Source organism: Coregonus lavaretus (assembly GCF_964263955.1).
Source record: "Coregonus lavaretus genome assembly, chromosome: 19".
NCBI classification, from domain to species: Eukaryota; Metazoa; Chordata; class Actinopteri; order Salmoniformes; family Salmonidae; genus Coregonus; species Coregonus lavaretus.
In genome coordinates this window covers 38,438,119-38,453,631 of record NC_140006.1, presented here as the reverse complement: position 1 = coordinate 38,453,631, position 15,513 = coordinate 38,438,119, and the positions used below count along the sequence as shown (strand labels likewise).

The following is a 15,513-nucleotide window of genomic DNA, read 5'->3' as shown; positions in this document are numbered from 1 at the left end:
TTGCAGACATTTCTGCAAAGCAGTTTTAAAAATATCAGTATCGTCTATCACAGCCCAGAAAATAATGGTTCTAGGACTGAATCTTTCTATATCGGTGCATCTATAGTTCTTAGTCATTTAAATCTCACTTACTTCTCAGCTTCTTCAATCATAAAAAAGACAAAATAAATTCAGCACAAAACAAATGCACTGTATATCAAGCCCCTCAAAAGCAAGAGCCAGGATCAATGTATCAACGTTGTGTATGCATAGTGAGGGGGGAAAGGGAGGGACAACTACTATGGGTCATAGTGGGGGGGATAACTACTATGGGTCATAGTGGGGGGGATAACTACTATGGGTCATAGTGGGGGGGATAACTACTATGGGTCATAGTGGGGGGGATAACTACTATGGGTCATAGTGGGGGGGAAAACTACTATGGGTCATAGTGGGGGGGATAACTACTATGGGTCATAGTGGGGGGGGATAACTACTATGGGTCATAGTGGGGGGGATAACTACTATGGGTCATAGTGGGGGGGATAACTACTATGGGTCATAGTGGGGGGATAACTACTATGGGTCATAGTGGGGGGGAAAACTACTATGGGTCATAGTGGGGGGGATAACTACTATGGGTCATAGTGGGGGGGATAACTACTATGGGTCATAGTGGGGGGGGGGATAACTACTATGGGTCATAGTGGGGGGGGGATAACTACTATGGGTCATAGTGGGGGGATAACTACTATGGGTCATAGTGGGGGGGATAACTACTATGGGTCATAGTGGGGGGGATAACTACTATGGGTCATAGTGAGGGGGATAACTACTATGGGTCATAGTGGGGGGGATAACTACTATGGGTCATAGTGGGGGGATAACTACTATGGGTCATAGTGGGGGGGATAACTACTATGGGTCATAGTGGGGGGGATAACTACTATGGGTCATAGTGAGGGGGATAACTACTATGGGTCATAGTGGGGGGGATAACTACTATGGGTCATAGTGGGGGGGATAACTACTATGGGTCATAGTGGGGGGGATAACTACTATGGGTCATAGTGGGGGGGATAACTACTATGGGTCATAGTGTGGGGGATAACTACTATGGGTCATAGTGGGGGGGATAACTACTATGGGTCATAGTGGGGGGGATAACTACTATGGGTCATAGTGAGGGGGATAACTACTATGGGTCATAGTGGGGGGGATAACTACTATGGGTCATAGTGGGGGGGATAACTACTATGGGTCATAGTGTGGGGGATAACTACTATGGGTCATAGTGGGGGGGATAACTACTATGGGTCATAGTGGGGGGGGATAACTACTATGGGTCATAGTGGGGGGGTAACTACTATGGGTCATAGTGGGGGGGATAACTACTATGGGTCATAGTGGGGGGGATAACTACTATGGGTCATAGTGGGGGGGGATAACTACTATGGGTCACAGTGGGGGGGAAAACTACTATGGGTCATAGTGGGGGGGATAACTACTATGGGTCATAGTGAGGGGATAACTACTATGGGTCATAGTGGGGGGGGATAACTACTATGGGTCATAGTGGGGGGGATAACTACTATGGGTCATAGTGTGGGGGATAACTACTATGGGTCATAGTGGGGGGATAACTACTATGGGTCATAGTGGGGGGGATAACTACTATGGGTCATAGTGTGGGGGATAACTACTATGGGTCATAGTGGGGGGATAACTACTATGGGTCATAGTGGGGGGGATAACTACTATGGGTCATAGTGGGGGGGATAACTACTATGGGTCATAGTGTGGGGGATAACTACTATGGGTCATAGTGGGGGGGATAACTACTATGGGTCATAGTGGGGGGGATAACTACTATGGGTCATAGTGAGGGGATAACTACTATGGGTCATAGTGTGGGGGATAACTACTATGGGTCATAGTGGGGGGGATAACTACTATGGGTCATAGTGGGGGGGATAACTACTATGGGTCATAGTGGGGGGGATAACTACTATGGGTCATGGTGGGGGGGATAACTACTATGGGTCATAGTGGGGGGGGATAACTACTATGGGTCATAGTGGGGGGGATAACTACTATGGGTCATAGTGGGGGGGATAACTACTATGGGTCATAGTGGGGGGGATAACTACTATGGGTCATAGTGGGGGGGATAACTACTATGGGTCATAGTGGGGGGGGATAACTACTATGGGTCATAGTGGGGGGGGGGTAACTACTATGGGTCATAGTGGGGGGGATAACTACTATGGGTCATAGTGGGGGGATAACTACTATGGGTCATAGTGGGGGGGATAACTACTATGGGTCATAGTGGGGGGGATAACTACTATGGGTCATAGTGGGGGGGATAACTACTATGGGTCATAGTGGGGGGGGTAACTACTATGGGTCATAGTGGGGGGGATAACTACAGTGGGGAAAAAAAGTATTTAGTCAGCCACCAATTGTGCAAGTTCTCCCACTTAAAAAGATGAGAGAGGCCTGTAACTTTCATCATAGGTACACGTCAACTATGACAGACAAAATTAGATTTTTTTTCTCCAGAAAATCACATTGTAGGAATTTTTATGATTTTATTTGCAAATTATGGTGGAAAATAAGTATTTGGTCAATAACTAAAGTTTCTCAATACTTTGTTATATACCCTTTGTTGGCAATGACACAGGTCAAAACGTTTTCTGTAAGTCTTCACAAGGTTTTCACACACTGTTGCTGGTATTTTGGCCCATTCCTCCATGCAGATCTCCTCTAGAGCAGTGATGTTTTGGGGCTGTCGCTGGGCAACACAGACTTTCAACTCCCTCCAAAGATTTTCTATGGGGTTGAGATCTGGAGACTGGCTAGGCCACTCCAGGACCTTGAAATGCTTCTTACGAAGCCACTCCTTCGTTGCCCGGGCGGTGTGTTTGGGATCATTGTCATGCTGAAAGACCCAGCCACGTTTCATCTTCAATGCCCTTGCTGATAGAAGGTGGTTTTCACTCAAAATCTCACGATACATGGCCCCATTCATTCTTTCCTTTACACGGATCAGTCATCCTTGTCCCTTTGCAGAAAAACAGCCCCAAAGCATGATGTTTCCACCCCCATGCTTCACAGTAGGTATGGTGTTCTTTGGATGCAACTCAGCATTCTTTGTCCTCCAAACACGACGAGTTGAGTTTTTACCAAAAAAGTTATATTTTGGTTTCATCTGACCATATGACATTCTCCCAATCCTCTTCTGGATCATCCAAATGCACTCTAGCAAACTTCAGACGGGCCTGGACATGTACTGGCTTAAGCAGGGGGACACGTCTCGCACTGCAGGATTTGAGTCCCTGGCGGCGTAGTGTGTTACTGATGGTAGGCTTTGTTACTTTGGTCCCAGCTCTCTGCAGGTTATTCACTAGGTCCCGCCGTGTGGTTCTGGGATTTTTGCTCACCGTTCTTGTGATCATTTTGACCCCACGGGGTGAGATCTTGAGTGGAGCCCCAGATCGAGGGAGATTATCAGTGGTCTTGTATCTCTTCCATTTCCTAATAATTGCTCCCACAGTTGATTTCTTCAAACCAAGCTGCTTACCTATTGCAGATTCAGTCTTCCCAGCCTGGTGCAGGTCTACAATTTTGTTTCTGGTGTCCTTTGACAGCTCTTTGGTCTTGGCCATAGTGGAGTTTGGAGTGTGACTGTTTGAGGTTGTGGACAGGTGTCTTTCATACTGATAACAAGTTCAAACAGGTGCCATTAATACAGGTAACGAGTGGAGGACAGAGGAGCCTCTTAAAGAAGAAGTTACAGGTCTGTGAGAGCCAGAAATCTTGCTTGTTTGTAGGTGACCAAATACTTATTTTCCACCATAATTTGCAAATAAATTCATTAAAAATCCTACAATGTGATTTTCTGGATTTATTTTCTAATTTTGTCTGTCATAGTTGACATGTACCTATGATGAAAATTACAGGCCTCTCTCATCTTTTTAAGTGGGAGAACTTGCACAATTGGTGGCTGACTAAATACTTTTTTTCCCCACTGTACTATGGGTCATAGTGGGGGGGGATAACTACTATGGGTCATAGTGGGAGGGATAACTACTATGGGTCATAGTGGGGGGATAACTACTATGGGTCATAGTGGGGGGGATAACTACTATGGGTCATAGTGGGGGGGATAACTACTATGGGTCATAGTGGGGGGGATAACTACTATGGGTCATAGTGGGGGGGATAACTACTATGGGTCATAGTGGGGGGGGGGGATAACTACTATGGGTCATAGTGGGGGGGGGATAACTACTATGGGTCATAGTGGAGGGATAACTACTATGGGTCATAGTGGGGGGGGATAACTACTATGGGTCATAGTGGGGGGATAACTACTATGGGTCATAGTTGGGGGATAACTACTATGGGTCATAGTGGGGGGGATAACTACTATGGGTCATAGTGGGGGGGGGATAACTACTATGGGTCATAGTGGGGGGATAACTACTATGGGTCATAGTGGGGGGGATAACTACTATGGGTCATAGTGGGGGGATAACTACTATGGGTCATAGTGGGGGGGGATAACTACTATGGGTCATAGTGGGGGGGGGATAACTACTATGGGTCATAGTGGGGGGGGGGGATAACTACTATGGGTCATAGTGGGGGGGATAACTACTATGGGTCATAGTGGGGGGGATAACTACTATGGGTCATAGTGGGGGGGATAACTACTATGGGTCATAGTGGGGGGGATAACTACTATGGGTCATAGTGGGGGGGGATAACTACTATGGGTCATAGTGGGGGGGGGATAACTACTATGGGTCATAGTGGGGGGATAACTACTATGGGTCATAGTGGGGGGGATAACTACTATGGGTCATAGTGGGGGGATAACTACTATGGGTCATAGTGGGGGGGGATAACTACTATGGGTCATAGTGGGGGGGGGGATAACTACTATGGGTCATAGTGGGGGGGGGATAACTACTATGGGTCATAGTGGGGGGGGATAACTACTATGGGTTATAGTGGGGGGGGATAACTACTATGGGTCATAGTGGGGGGGGATAACTACTATGGGTCATAGTGGGGGGGGGGGTAACTACTATGGGTCATAGTGGGGGGGGATAACTACTATGGGTCATAGTGGGGGGATAACTACTATGGGTCATAGTGGGGGGGGGGGTAACTACTATGGGTCATAGTGGGGGGGGATAACTACTATGGGTCATAGTGGGGGGATAACTACTATGGGTCATAGTGTGGGGGGGGGTAACTACTATGGGTCATAGTGGGGGGGGATAACTACTATGGGTCATAGTGGGGGGGGGGATAACTACTATGGGTCATAGTGGGGGGGGGATAACTACTATGGGTCATAGTGGGGGGGATAACTACTATGGGTCATAGTGGGGGGATAACTACTATGGGTCATAGTGGGGGGGGGATAACTACTAGATCTACAGAGTGAAAGAGAACAAATTAAAGATGCAAAGCCTAAACATTCCCAACCTGAGGTGTGTGAGTAGCGGAGGTGACGGCCATGCCATCGCTGCCCCCCTGCTTGTCTCGACCGAACACCAGCTTCCATAAGATGATGTCAAGGACCAAAGTCTAAGGAAGATTTCATTGGGCAGGAGTGAAAACAAAATTGCTACTGATCGTCCATAGTAGGGGGTGATGATCAGGTTATGAGCAAAAACAAGGATGTCACTCAGAACAACAGTAAAAAATATAAAAAACAGACATTCATTAAGAAATATTGATTCAATGTGATTGTTATATTTGATTATTGAGTCAATTGATTGGATTAGTGTCATTTTATACTCACAGATTTCTACATGCAAGATTCTCAACAAGCTGAATCCTGTAGGAATTTTTCAATAAATTGGCTATATAGACAGATTGTAGGGCGAATACACATGAAATTCCCTATAACATACTGTACCTCCAATAGGAAAGACACGGCGGCATTCACTAGGACAATGATGACCACTGTTATGCGCCATTCATGGGGAACACACACAATCTACAGGGAAAGAGCATGATGGGGTTAGCTAGTCTCAAAACAAAAGCATCACTAGCAAGGCATACACTACACCACATCATGCCAGGCAACGGCAGCCATTTTGGGTCGGCCATTTTGTCTCACTCACCTCCAGGAAGTTGTCGATGGCAGGAACAGGATACAGCATGATCATGAAGAGGAAGATGTACAGAGCCACACAGGACAGCATGAACGGCCCTATTGAGATCGGTTCGAACAAAATGAGGTTACCAGTAACTACGTCATTTTACTGCTCATACAAATTATGGACAATTTAATTGACATCGGGGTTGGGGTCAATTCCATTTCAATTCCAGTCAATTCCGGAAGTACACTGAAATTCCAATTCCAATTCTCTTCAATGATTTTCAATGAGGAACATTTGGAAATTAAAATGGAATTTGGTTTACTTTCTGAATTAACTGGAATTAAAAGGGAATTGACCCCAGGCCCAGATTGACATATCAGACGAGGTATACTGTAAGCCATAGCTTCATAGTAAATGTTAGCTCTATGTAAAACAATAACATTAGCATCTTAAATCTGCTGTTGCTGTGGATTCAAACACAGTTGACAATACACAGGTGGAGCTTACAGTTTTTATAGCTTGGCTGTCTGAAAGGTTTTCCCTTGGAGAAGATGATGGCCACTGCCAGGTACTGGAAGGAGGAGACGTAGAAGAGTGTAGTGTTCTCATAGTTCCTGATGTTCTTGTGGTCGACATGTGACGTTATGTTGGGACCATGGGTGAGATTGCCACTGGAAATATTACAGGCACTGTTGAAGAAAAACTTGGGTTAGCATGAAGATAACTTTCTTGGACCTAATTACATGGGCCAGATGTTATACCTCAGATTGTTTCCAGGATATGCCAAGATCTTAACTGTCATCCAGAGCAAACGTCTAAGGGATGGACTTCCTTGGTGTAGACACACCACTAGGTGGCATGGTGGAGTAGCCCTGATCAATCTCTTGAACCCCCAGATAACTTTCTTGGACTTCTGGATTGGGTTTTTGGACCTTCCATATACAGTAAGTCTCTCAGATCACTTTTTGGACAATCAGATAACTCTTTCAGACCATCAATAGGGGTCTCCCTGATTATTTTGTTGGACAATCAGATAATATTTTGGATCATATATATGGTTCAGATTACCCTTTGGACCATCAGATAACTTTCTGGGTCATAAATAGCCAAATAGGTGTCCCAGTTTCCTTCCCCCAGCCCAGGCAGTGCAGTACTCACTCCGAGAGGGGCGTCCATTTCTCGTACCAGTTCTGGCCCCGGACCCAGAGGAAGGCCAGGACCTGGAAGGCCAGACAGGTGAGGATCTGGGTCAGCACGGAGAACAGCAGAGGGCCTGAAATCAGACTGGACGGGGGCCGCTGCGCCACCAGATCCTTCCACGCCGGGTTCAGACTCACTTTTTGACAATAAATAATCAACAATAGGAAATCAATAACTGGCAGTAAAGTTGATACATTTTTTGTCATTCATTTCAGTGATACAGCACTGATACAGTAATTAGGATGTGAATATCTGAGTCCCCCATATATAAACGATCAATGTCTAATTATTGTATTTTTTTATTTTATTACTTATCTATTTTTTACTTAACACTTTTTTATTTTCTTAAAACTGCATTGTTGGTTAAGGGCTTGTAAGTAAGCATTACACTGTAAGGTCTACACCTGTTGTATACGGCGCATGTGGCAAATACAATTTGATTTGATTTGAGATACTCAACTCAAGTAATGCTGGTTGAAACATTCTGGAGATAGGTTTCTATTACTCACTTGTGAAGGCAATGATCAGAATGATAGCAACGTCAATGAAGAGGAACTGGAAGTCTCCCAAGTTGCTGAGGATCTAGAACAGAGAGAGACACACAACCCCTTAAAAACTGATCTCAAACCAGCCTTTACCATATTTGTCAGTTGATCATAGCAGCTAAACTGATCTCAAACCAGCCGTTATCATGTTTGACAGTTGATCATAGCAGCTAAACTGATCTCAAACCAGCCGTTATCATGTTTTGTCGGTTAATCATAGCAGCTAAACTGATCTGGGACCAGCACTCACAGAGTAGAGGAGCGTGACACTGAGGTACTGGATGATGCTGTACAGGGCCATGAACTTGAACACACAGAAGGAGGTGATGAGAGCAGCTCGCCCCTCTCTGTGGAGAAACAACAGGCCATCATTCAGCCTGGCAACTCTGGATGAGACTACTTTGATACAGCTCTTCAAATACCTCAACAGATACATTTTATTCTACAGACAGATATTTGACTGGTACTTATGCCATGTAATTTATACCAACTGTATAAGGACTGTCAAATAAATAGACAGTTGACATTGTTGATGAAAGGGATGCTGGTTCCTCTCTAGTTTTTCCTGGCCACTGTGCTTCTGCCTTTGCATTGCTTGCTCTTTGGGGTTTTAGGCTGGGTAACTGTAAAGCACTTTGTGACAACTGCTGATGTAAATAGGGCTTTAGAAAATACATCTGATTGATGCTACAGTACCTAATGAGGTTGGGCACACAGGAGATGTTGGCGGTGGAGGAGGTGAAGGGGGAGGCGACCGAGGCCTCCAGCTCTGACAGAGAAATCCCACTGTGAGCTCTCTTTAGGGCCTGGAGATAGCAGAGGGAGGAGGGGAGGTCACTCAACGTGCTCCAAATAAATGCTTGGAACATTGGTTGTGGATTCAATTACTGTGGGGGCCAGGTGAAGGGTAATAGTCTGTCTGGAAAAATACTTTTTATAGCAGAGTTATAAGAGGGCGGCATTACAGGAAAGAGACGTCTGTTCCTAATAGTGCCGTCATGAGAATACTGTCCCCTTATGGAATCTACTGACCAATGTCATACTGCTTGAGCTGTGTACAGTTAGTAAACAGCTGATCCTATGGTCCAGACAGTGGCCCCATTCAAGCATTCTTTACAATAATATATGCCAGCTGCTTTTTCCCAAAGCGACTTACAGACATGTGTGCATACATTTTACATAAGGATGGTCCCGGGAATCGAACCAACTATCCTGGTGTTGCAAGCGCCATGCTATACCAACTGAGCTACAAAGGACCACACGAATAGCAGTAAAACATGATGTTATAGCATGAGATGAAACACACTCAGTACATCTCTTCAGGACAGTAGTACACCTAAAAATGACAACAAAATGAAAAATGACAACCCCATACTTACGCCACAGTCATTGGCACCATCACCACACATCCCTACAGTATAGCTTCAAAGAAAGCAAAAAAATAGGAGGTAATTAACGCCAAGTGGTCAACATATTACTTCACTGGATAACAGAAATGTTGCATAATGTAGTTTCCCAGTAAGCACAAGACGTTGAAAATACGTCTTTTCAACGTCTTTCCAAAAATATGTATTTTCATCCAAAAGGACGTATTTTCATCCCAAAAATATGTATTTTCATTCAAAAATACTTATTTTCAACGTCTTGTGCTCGTAGGGTTAGTGCTGAAGAGGAGACTCACTCCACACTCTGTAGGACCTCTACCAGCTGAGTCTTCTGGTCAGGAGCCATGCGGGCGAATATTGTGGCACGCAGTGCCAGCTACAGCATCACCCAGTGGACAGACAGAGCATTACACTAGCATCAAATAATGCTGTATTACAGTGTGACTAAGGCTGTGTTTACACATGCAGCTCAATTCTGATCTTTTGCCCAATTATTGGCAAAAGAGCTGATCTGATTAGTCAAAAGACCCATGAGTGGAAAAATATCTGAATTCGGCTGCCTGTGTAAACACAGCCATGGGTCTTACAAACCCAGCTCAGTTAACGGAGGCACTGAACACTAGAATGTAGCAATTTAGTACGTCCGTCATCCTACAGTCATTTTATCTATATTGTCCAAACAGAGGGATGGAATTTGGCACTGACCTTTTGGACCAGGTCAGGGAAGTGCTCGGTGATGACAGCGAAGGACCTGCCACTCATGGCAAAGTGGTAGCGCTGCTCCTGCTGCATGGGCTGCTCACCATAAGTAACATGGCCCACATCCTCAAGGCTCATTTCCACTGACTGGGGAACAATAGAGAAAAGGGGTTAATGAACGGCCATGATGGATCATTAGTTGCAACAACGTCAATGAGGAAAAGAGAAACTGTGTACTTAGGCTACAGGACGAGCAATATACTGAATATACACATACTGCGCTATTCATCCAGGAAGTCCTTTTTAAATATAAAGATCTTGTTTCCAAGTTAGACTTGCTTAATAAACTCATATCCTGTCTTTAAAGAATAGTTGAATATCAATCTATATGTCTTCTAATTCCGTTTTTCCCCTCACCTCAACACGGTTGTCTTTACTGGTGGCGTGGTTCTCTGTGTAGTGCCAATGGATCGTAGCAGGCTGGATGTCTTTGGGAGGTGTGGCGTCTGCTACGATGACCCTCTCATGAGGGGTTATCATCCCACAGTCTCTGGCTACTGATATAGCTGTTAGCATATTATCACCTACAGAGAGGGAGGAAAACAAGATGCATAACCAGTTAAATGACTAAAATGTCAAATGTAAGACGCTATACATTTCCATTGTTATCAGTGTAGGTGTGGCAGCTAGTTGTAGTTAGCTTAGTCATACCAAATGACATAATATCAGTTTATATGGCTTTGCAGTACTGATGGTTACTTCAGTGTAAAGTGCTCTTGGGAGAATGGTATTGAATATTGGTAAGATTGATACATGCTACAGTACAAAAGGCACTAGCAAACCTAAACAATCTCCCAGAATACTGACAACATTTTGTATTGTTGATGAAAACTGTGTATTGGATTGTCTTATTCACCTGTAACCATCACGGTGCGAATGTTTGCACGTCGTAGGTCTTTTAAAACCCCAGCAGTCTCTTCCTTCAGCTTGTTTTGCATGATTAGGAGCCCAAGGAACTCCATATTGGTCTCTATGAGGTCTCTGACAGGGATAGAAAACAGATTCATTCATTTAAAAAATAAGAATTTAGCCCACGTAAAAATAATGCCGCTAATTAAAAGGTTACACTATTTGTGAAAGGGGGAAGTTCACAAATTCACACATTCAAATGTCTAGAATCTTCTAACAGGAAATAAGCCACAGTTCTCACTACTGTGATTCTATTCAGCACATTCTACTACCTGTTGAGGTTCTGGACCTTATGCCAGGAGAGTTTGGCCTCCAGCTGGCGATGGGCCAAGGCTATGACTCTGAACCCCTGCCTGGTGTAAGACTCCAGGGTCTCTGTGAAGCTCTCTGGTACTAGAGAGAAAAGAAGAAGAATTCATTGGGTTGCAGTCTATTAACCTGCAGACATGTTCATGTAATTGCCTAAGCCTGTCTTGACAGTGCACATACAGGTGGGGTACTGGAATAGAAGTACACGTTCTGGTAAAACTGCTCCCTGGTAAGATTGAATAAATGTCTAACTGACTTGTGTCCTCTCTACAGAGGCTGGCCATAACCTCTGGTGCCCCCTTGACGTAGGCGTCCATGCGCTTCTCCCCCAGCTTCCGGACCACCACACTCATCCTCTGTAGAGCCGACGAGAAAGGGAACTGACGGACGATCCCAATCTCATAGGACAACTGAGAGACCGACAACACATGGTCAAACAATATCCATTAAACCGTTCATCCATTCAACTTTTCCATTCACAAACAAATCCAATCACAAACAAATCCATTCACAAAAACATGAATATTTAAGGAAGGAAAGAATGATGCATTTGAAAAAGCCCTCACACTACTTACCGTCAGCTCAGACAGCTCCTAAAAACGCAAAGAAGAAAATAAGGTTTGAAGATAACTATAGTTAAGGTTTATCTACCAGATATTGAGATGTAGAGATGTAGGAGAGAGCATACTATGAATACTGTACCATGTTCTGTGCTAGATTGACTTCCTGGTTGACCTCGGGGTGCACCTGTTTGGGTGGCCGCACCACGGTGGGCATTATGGGATTGTGGAGGGCGGTTTCTTCCTCTGTGGGCTCCTCTAGAATCTGAACATCACAAACATTGGTTTTAAACAACATTAGTGACCCGTTTGATTTAGACGGGTAACCCTGGGGCCAGTCTTCTTTAGCCAACTTGTTGCTATCTTGCCAAGGCAACGATGCTGAACGCAGAAACAGTCTAGCACCAATGGCAGGGATTTTGTGCTTGTGTTAGCATGTAGCATCTTCCAGCTATTCTGTTAGCATAGCTCTAACAGAAAGGATCCCACTGCTGCCAATATGCTTTGTGTTGTAGTCATGACGATACAAAGAAGGTTTCAGAGCATGTTTCAGTCAGCAACAGTACATATACAAGTTGGAACATTTCCATTTCCTGTGTATAATACCAGTATGTGTAACATATTGTTACAGCATTCATACAGAAACTGAGTTAGCATGTAGCATTGTTAGCATAACTACTCTGAACAAAAATATAAAACGCAACATGCAACAATGTCGAAGATTTTACTGAGTTACAGTTCATATAAGGAAATCGGTCATCAATTGAAATAAATTCAATAGGCCCTAATCTATGGATTTCACATGATTGGGAATAAAGATATGCATCTGTTGGTCACAGGTCAAAAGGTAGGGGCTTGCATCATAAAAACAGTCAGTATCTGGTGTGACCACAATTAGCATCATGCAGCTCGACACATCTCCTTCGCATAGAGTTGATCAGGCTGTTGATTGTGGCCTGTGGAATGTTGTCCCACTCCTCTTCAATGGCTGTGCGAAGTTGCTGGATATTGGCGGGAACTGGAACACGCTGTCGTACACGTCGATCCAGAGCATCCCAAACGTGCTCAATGGGTTACATATGAGTATGCAGGCCATGGAAGAACTGGGACATTTTCACTTCCAGGAATTGTGTACAGATCCTTGCGACATGGGGCCATGCATTATCATGCTGAAACATGAGGTAATGGCGGCAGATGAATGGCACGACAAATGGGCCCCGAGGATCTCGCCATTGATAAAATGCAATAGTGTTTGTTGTCCGTAGCTTATACCTGCCCATACCATAACCCCACCGCCACCATGGGGCACTCAGTCCACAACGTTGACATCAGCAAACCGCTCGCCCACACGACGCCATACACGCTGTCTGTCATCTGCCCGGTACAGTTGAAACTGGGATTCATCCATGAAGAGCACACTTCTCCAGCGTGCCAGTGGCAATTGAAGGTGAGCATTTGCCCACTGAAGTCGGTTACGACGCCGAACTGCAGTCAGGTCAAGACCCTGGTGAGGACAACGAGCACGCATACGAGCTTCCCTGAGATGGTTTCTGACAGATTGTGCAGAAATTCTTCAGTTGTGCCAACCCACAGTTTCATCAGCTGTCCGGGTGGCTGGTCTCAGACTATCTTGCAGGTGAAGAAGCCGGATGTGGAGGTCCTGGGCTGGCGTGGTTACACGTGGTCTGCGGTTGAGAGAAAAGGTTGGACGTACTGCCAAATTCTCTAAAACGACGTTGGAGGTGGCTTATGGTAGAGCAATGAACATTTAATTATCTGTCAAGAGCTCTGGTGGACATTCCTGCAGTCAGCATGCCAATTGCACGCTCCCTCAAAACATGAGACATCTGTGGCATTGTGTTGTGTGACAAACCTGCACATTTTAGAATGGCCTTTTATTGTCCCCATCACAAGGAGCACCTGTATAATGATCATGCTGTTTAATAAGCTTCTTGATATGCCACACCTGTCAGGTGGATGCATTATCTTGGCAAAGGAGAAATGCTCACTAACAGGGATGTAAACAAATTTGTGCACAACATTTGAGAGGAAATAAGCTTTTTGTGCATCTGTACAATTTCTGGGATCTTTTATTTCAGCTCATGAAACATGGGACCAACACATTACATGTTGTGTTTATAATTTTGTTCAGTATATAACATAAACTACTGTAGGTTACAATATCCACACAGGAACAAAAACATTGCGACAACTTCGAGACAGCATTGCGACAGACTGACCCAGCCTGTGGCGTTGAACATCTTGAGGTCCAGTGGGTCTCCGGAGAGTTCTCCCTCTAGCTTGGTCAGAGAGTGGCAGGTGGCCATGCAGGACACAAACGAGGACCTGACTAGAGTCTCATTGGCTGGGTCATCCTCTGGGGGAGAGAAACTGAGGAGAAATAAATAGATTGAAAAGCTGATCTAAGATCAGTTTAGTGTTTTTCACCCATAGGGGGCTGCAGCTAAGTAAACACGTGTAAATTGTGGGTTTATGACTGAATAGCTTTAAAAAAGTAACTACAACATTAAGTAAATGTGTAACTATCCCTTTAAAAAGGAACATCTGTAGTTGCTACATCCATTTTTGGCCCTACAAATTAATAATATGTACCCATTGATTCTTGAAGAATATAACGTATAAATACTCATGAGCTTTAGTTCAACTGTCGTACCTCATCAGAACCCAAAATATAAGCTTGTTTTACTCCAGTGTTTATAAAACAAAGTAAATGTAAACAAACATTGTAAAGCCTCAAAACATGGTTAGAACTATAATGTTGATATCATGGATGGTCAGTCCTTACATCCATAACTCTGTCTATGAATTTGAGAGTGGTTACATTTCTCCAGCCCCATCCCTCAGCTTTTTACCAAAACAGTGGTGGGCTTTGTTATCGTTTCAACTGCTGATTGCCCCTTTAATGTAGTGGGGTTTTACGAGGGGACTAGAGGGGTCACAGAGAAAGGACTGGGGAAACAAAGGAGCTGTGGTATTCATCCACTGACTTCCCCATAACAACGGAGGGTTCAGAGACAGTAGATAACTGATACATGGTAGAAGAGCACATCTCTCCTTAGCCATGGAGGCCATGATGAGAAACATGGACACCGCATATCCCTCTCATTCTCACCTGCCATTTTCAGCTCTCTGGATCCCCCAAAGGTCCAAACCATCTTCAGTAAGAGTACCAGTCTGTGTGGGGAGCAGGACGGTTACACAGAAATATAATGTAGCTTCATTCTACAACTGTCTGCATTTAGTACCTGTGTGCTAGCTAGAGATTCTGAACACTTTATTTTAAAATCACAGATTCATAGTTTTACAAAAACATTCTACTAGATAGAGCAAAATGTTTTGCTAGTGATTATAACAGCCTGATACTTGGAATGAAGTTTGATAGTTTGTGTTTACGTGGCATAGTGGGTACGTTGTCGAAGCAGACGAGGCATAATGGGTACCTTATCGAAGCAGACGAGGCATAGTGGGTACCTTGTCGAAGCAGACGAGGCATAGTGGGTACCTTATCGAAGCAGACGAGGTTGAGCTGGCCACAGATGTTGATCCTCTGGGGGCTGATGCAGAAGATGCCCACACGTTTCAGCCGGCGCTGGGCATAGACGATGCCCGCTGTCATGGCTGCAGGCAGCGCTGGGGGCACCGTGATGGTGATAATGTCCAGAGATTCAACCACTATGGTTTTGGCTGGAACCTGTTCAAAGAGAAGAGCCTTCTAAGA

General features: G+C 44.7%; 1 protein-coding gene across 3 annotated transcripts in view; it reads right to left on the bottom strand.

Moving 5' to 3' along the window:
- LOC311146396 (polyamine-transporting ATPase 13A3-like) overlaps positions 1 to 15,513 on the bottom strand; it is a 36,305-nt gene that overhangs the window by 8,785 nt on the left and 12,007 nt on the right. For all 3 annotated transcript variants that reach the window (XM_084182897.1, XM_084182896.1, XM_084182895.1), the window contains exons 13-32: positions 15,298 to 15,486; positions 14,908 to 14,969; positions 14,015 to 14,165; positions 11,917 to 12,039; positions 11,790 to 11,807; positions 11,471 to 11,624; positions 11,178 to 11,298; positions 10,853 to 10,977; positions 10,354 to 10,520; positions 9,943 to 10,083; positions 9,534 to 9,613; positions 9,232 to 9,274; positions 8,549 to 8,658; positions 8,103 to 8,199; positions 7,817 to 7,889; positions 7,266 to 7,443; positions 6,615 to 6,796; positions 6,129 to 6,217; positions 5,921 to 6,001; positions 5,485 to 5,586 (exon numbers count right to left, since the gene is read on the bottom strand). In XM_084182897.1, coding sequence (XP_084039023.1) covers positions 5,485 to 5,586; positions 5,921 to 6,001; positions 6,129 to 6,217; positions 6,615 to 6,796; positions 7,266 to 7,443; positions 7,817 to 7,889; positions 8,103 to 8,199; positions 8,549 to 8,658; positions 9,232 to 9,274; positions 9,534 to 9,613; positions 9,943 to 10,083; positions 10,354 to 10,520; positions 10,853 to 10,977; positions 11,178 to 11,298; positions 11,471 to 11,624; positions 11,790 to 11,807; positions 11,917 to 12,039; positions 14,015 to 14,165; positions 14,908 to 14,969; positions 15,298 to 15,486 — 2,286 coding nt within the window. The remainder of the gene's footprint in view (positions 1 to 5,484; positions 5,587 to 5,920; positions 6,002 to 6,128; positions 6,218 to 6,614; positions 6,797 to 7,265; positions 7,444 to 7,816; positions 7,890 to 8,102; positions 8,200 to 8,548; positions 8,659 to 9,231; positions 9,275 to 9,533; positions 9,614 to 9,942; positions 10,084 to 10,353; positions 10,521 to 10,852; positions 10,978 to 11,177; positions 11,299 to 11,470; positions 11,625 to 11,789; positions 11,808 to 11,916; positions 12,040 to 14,014; positions 14,166 to 14,907; positions 14,970 to 15,297; positions 15,487 to 15,513) is intronic.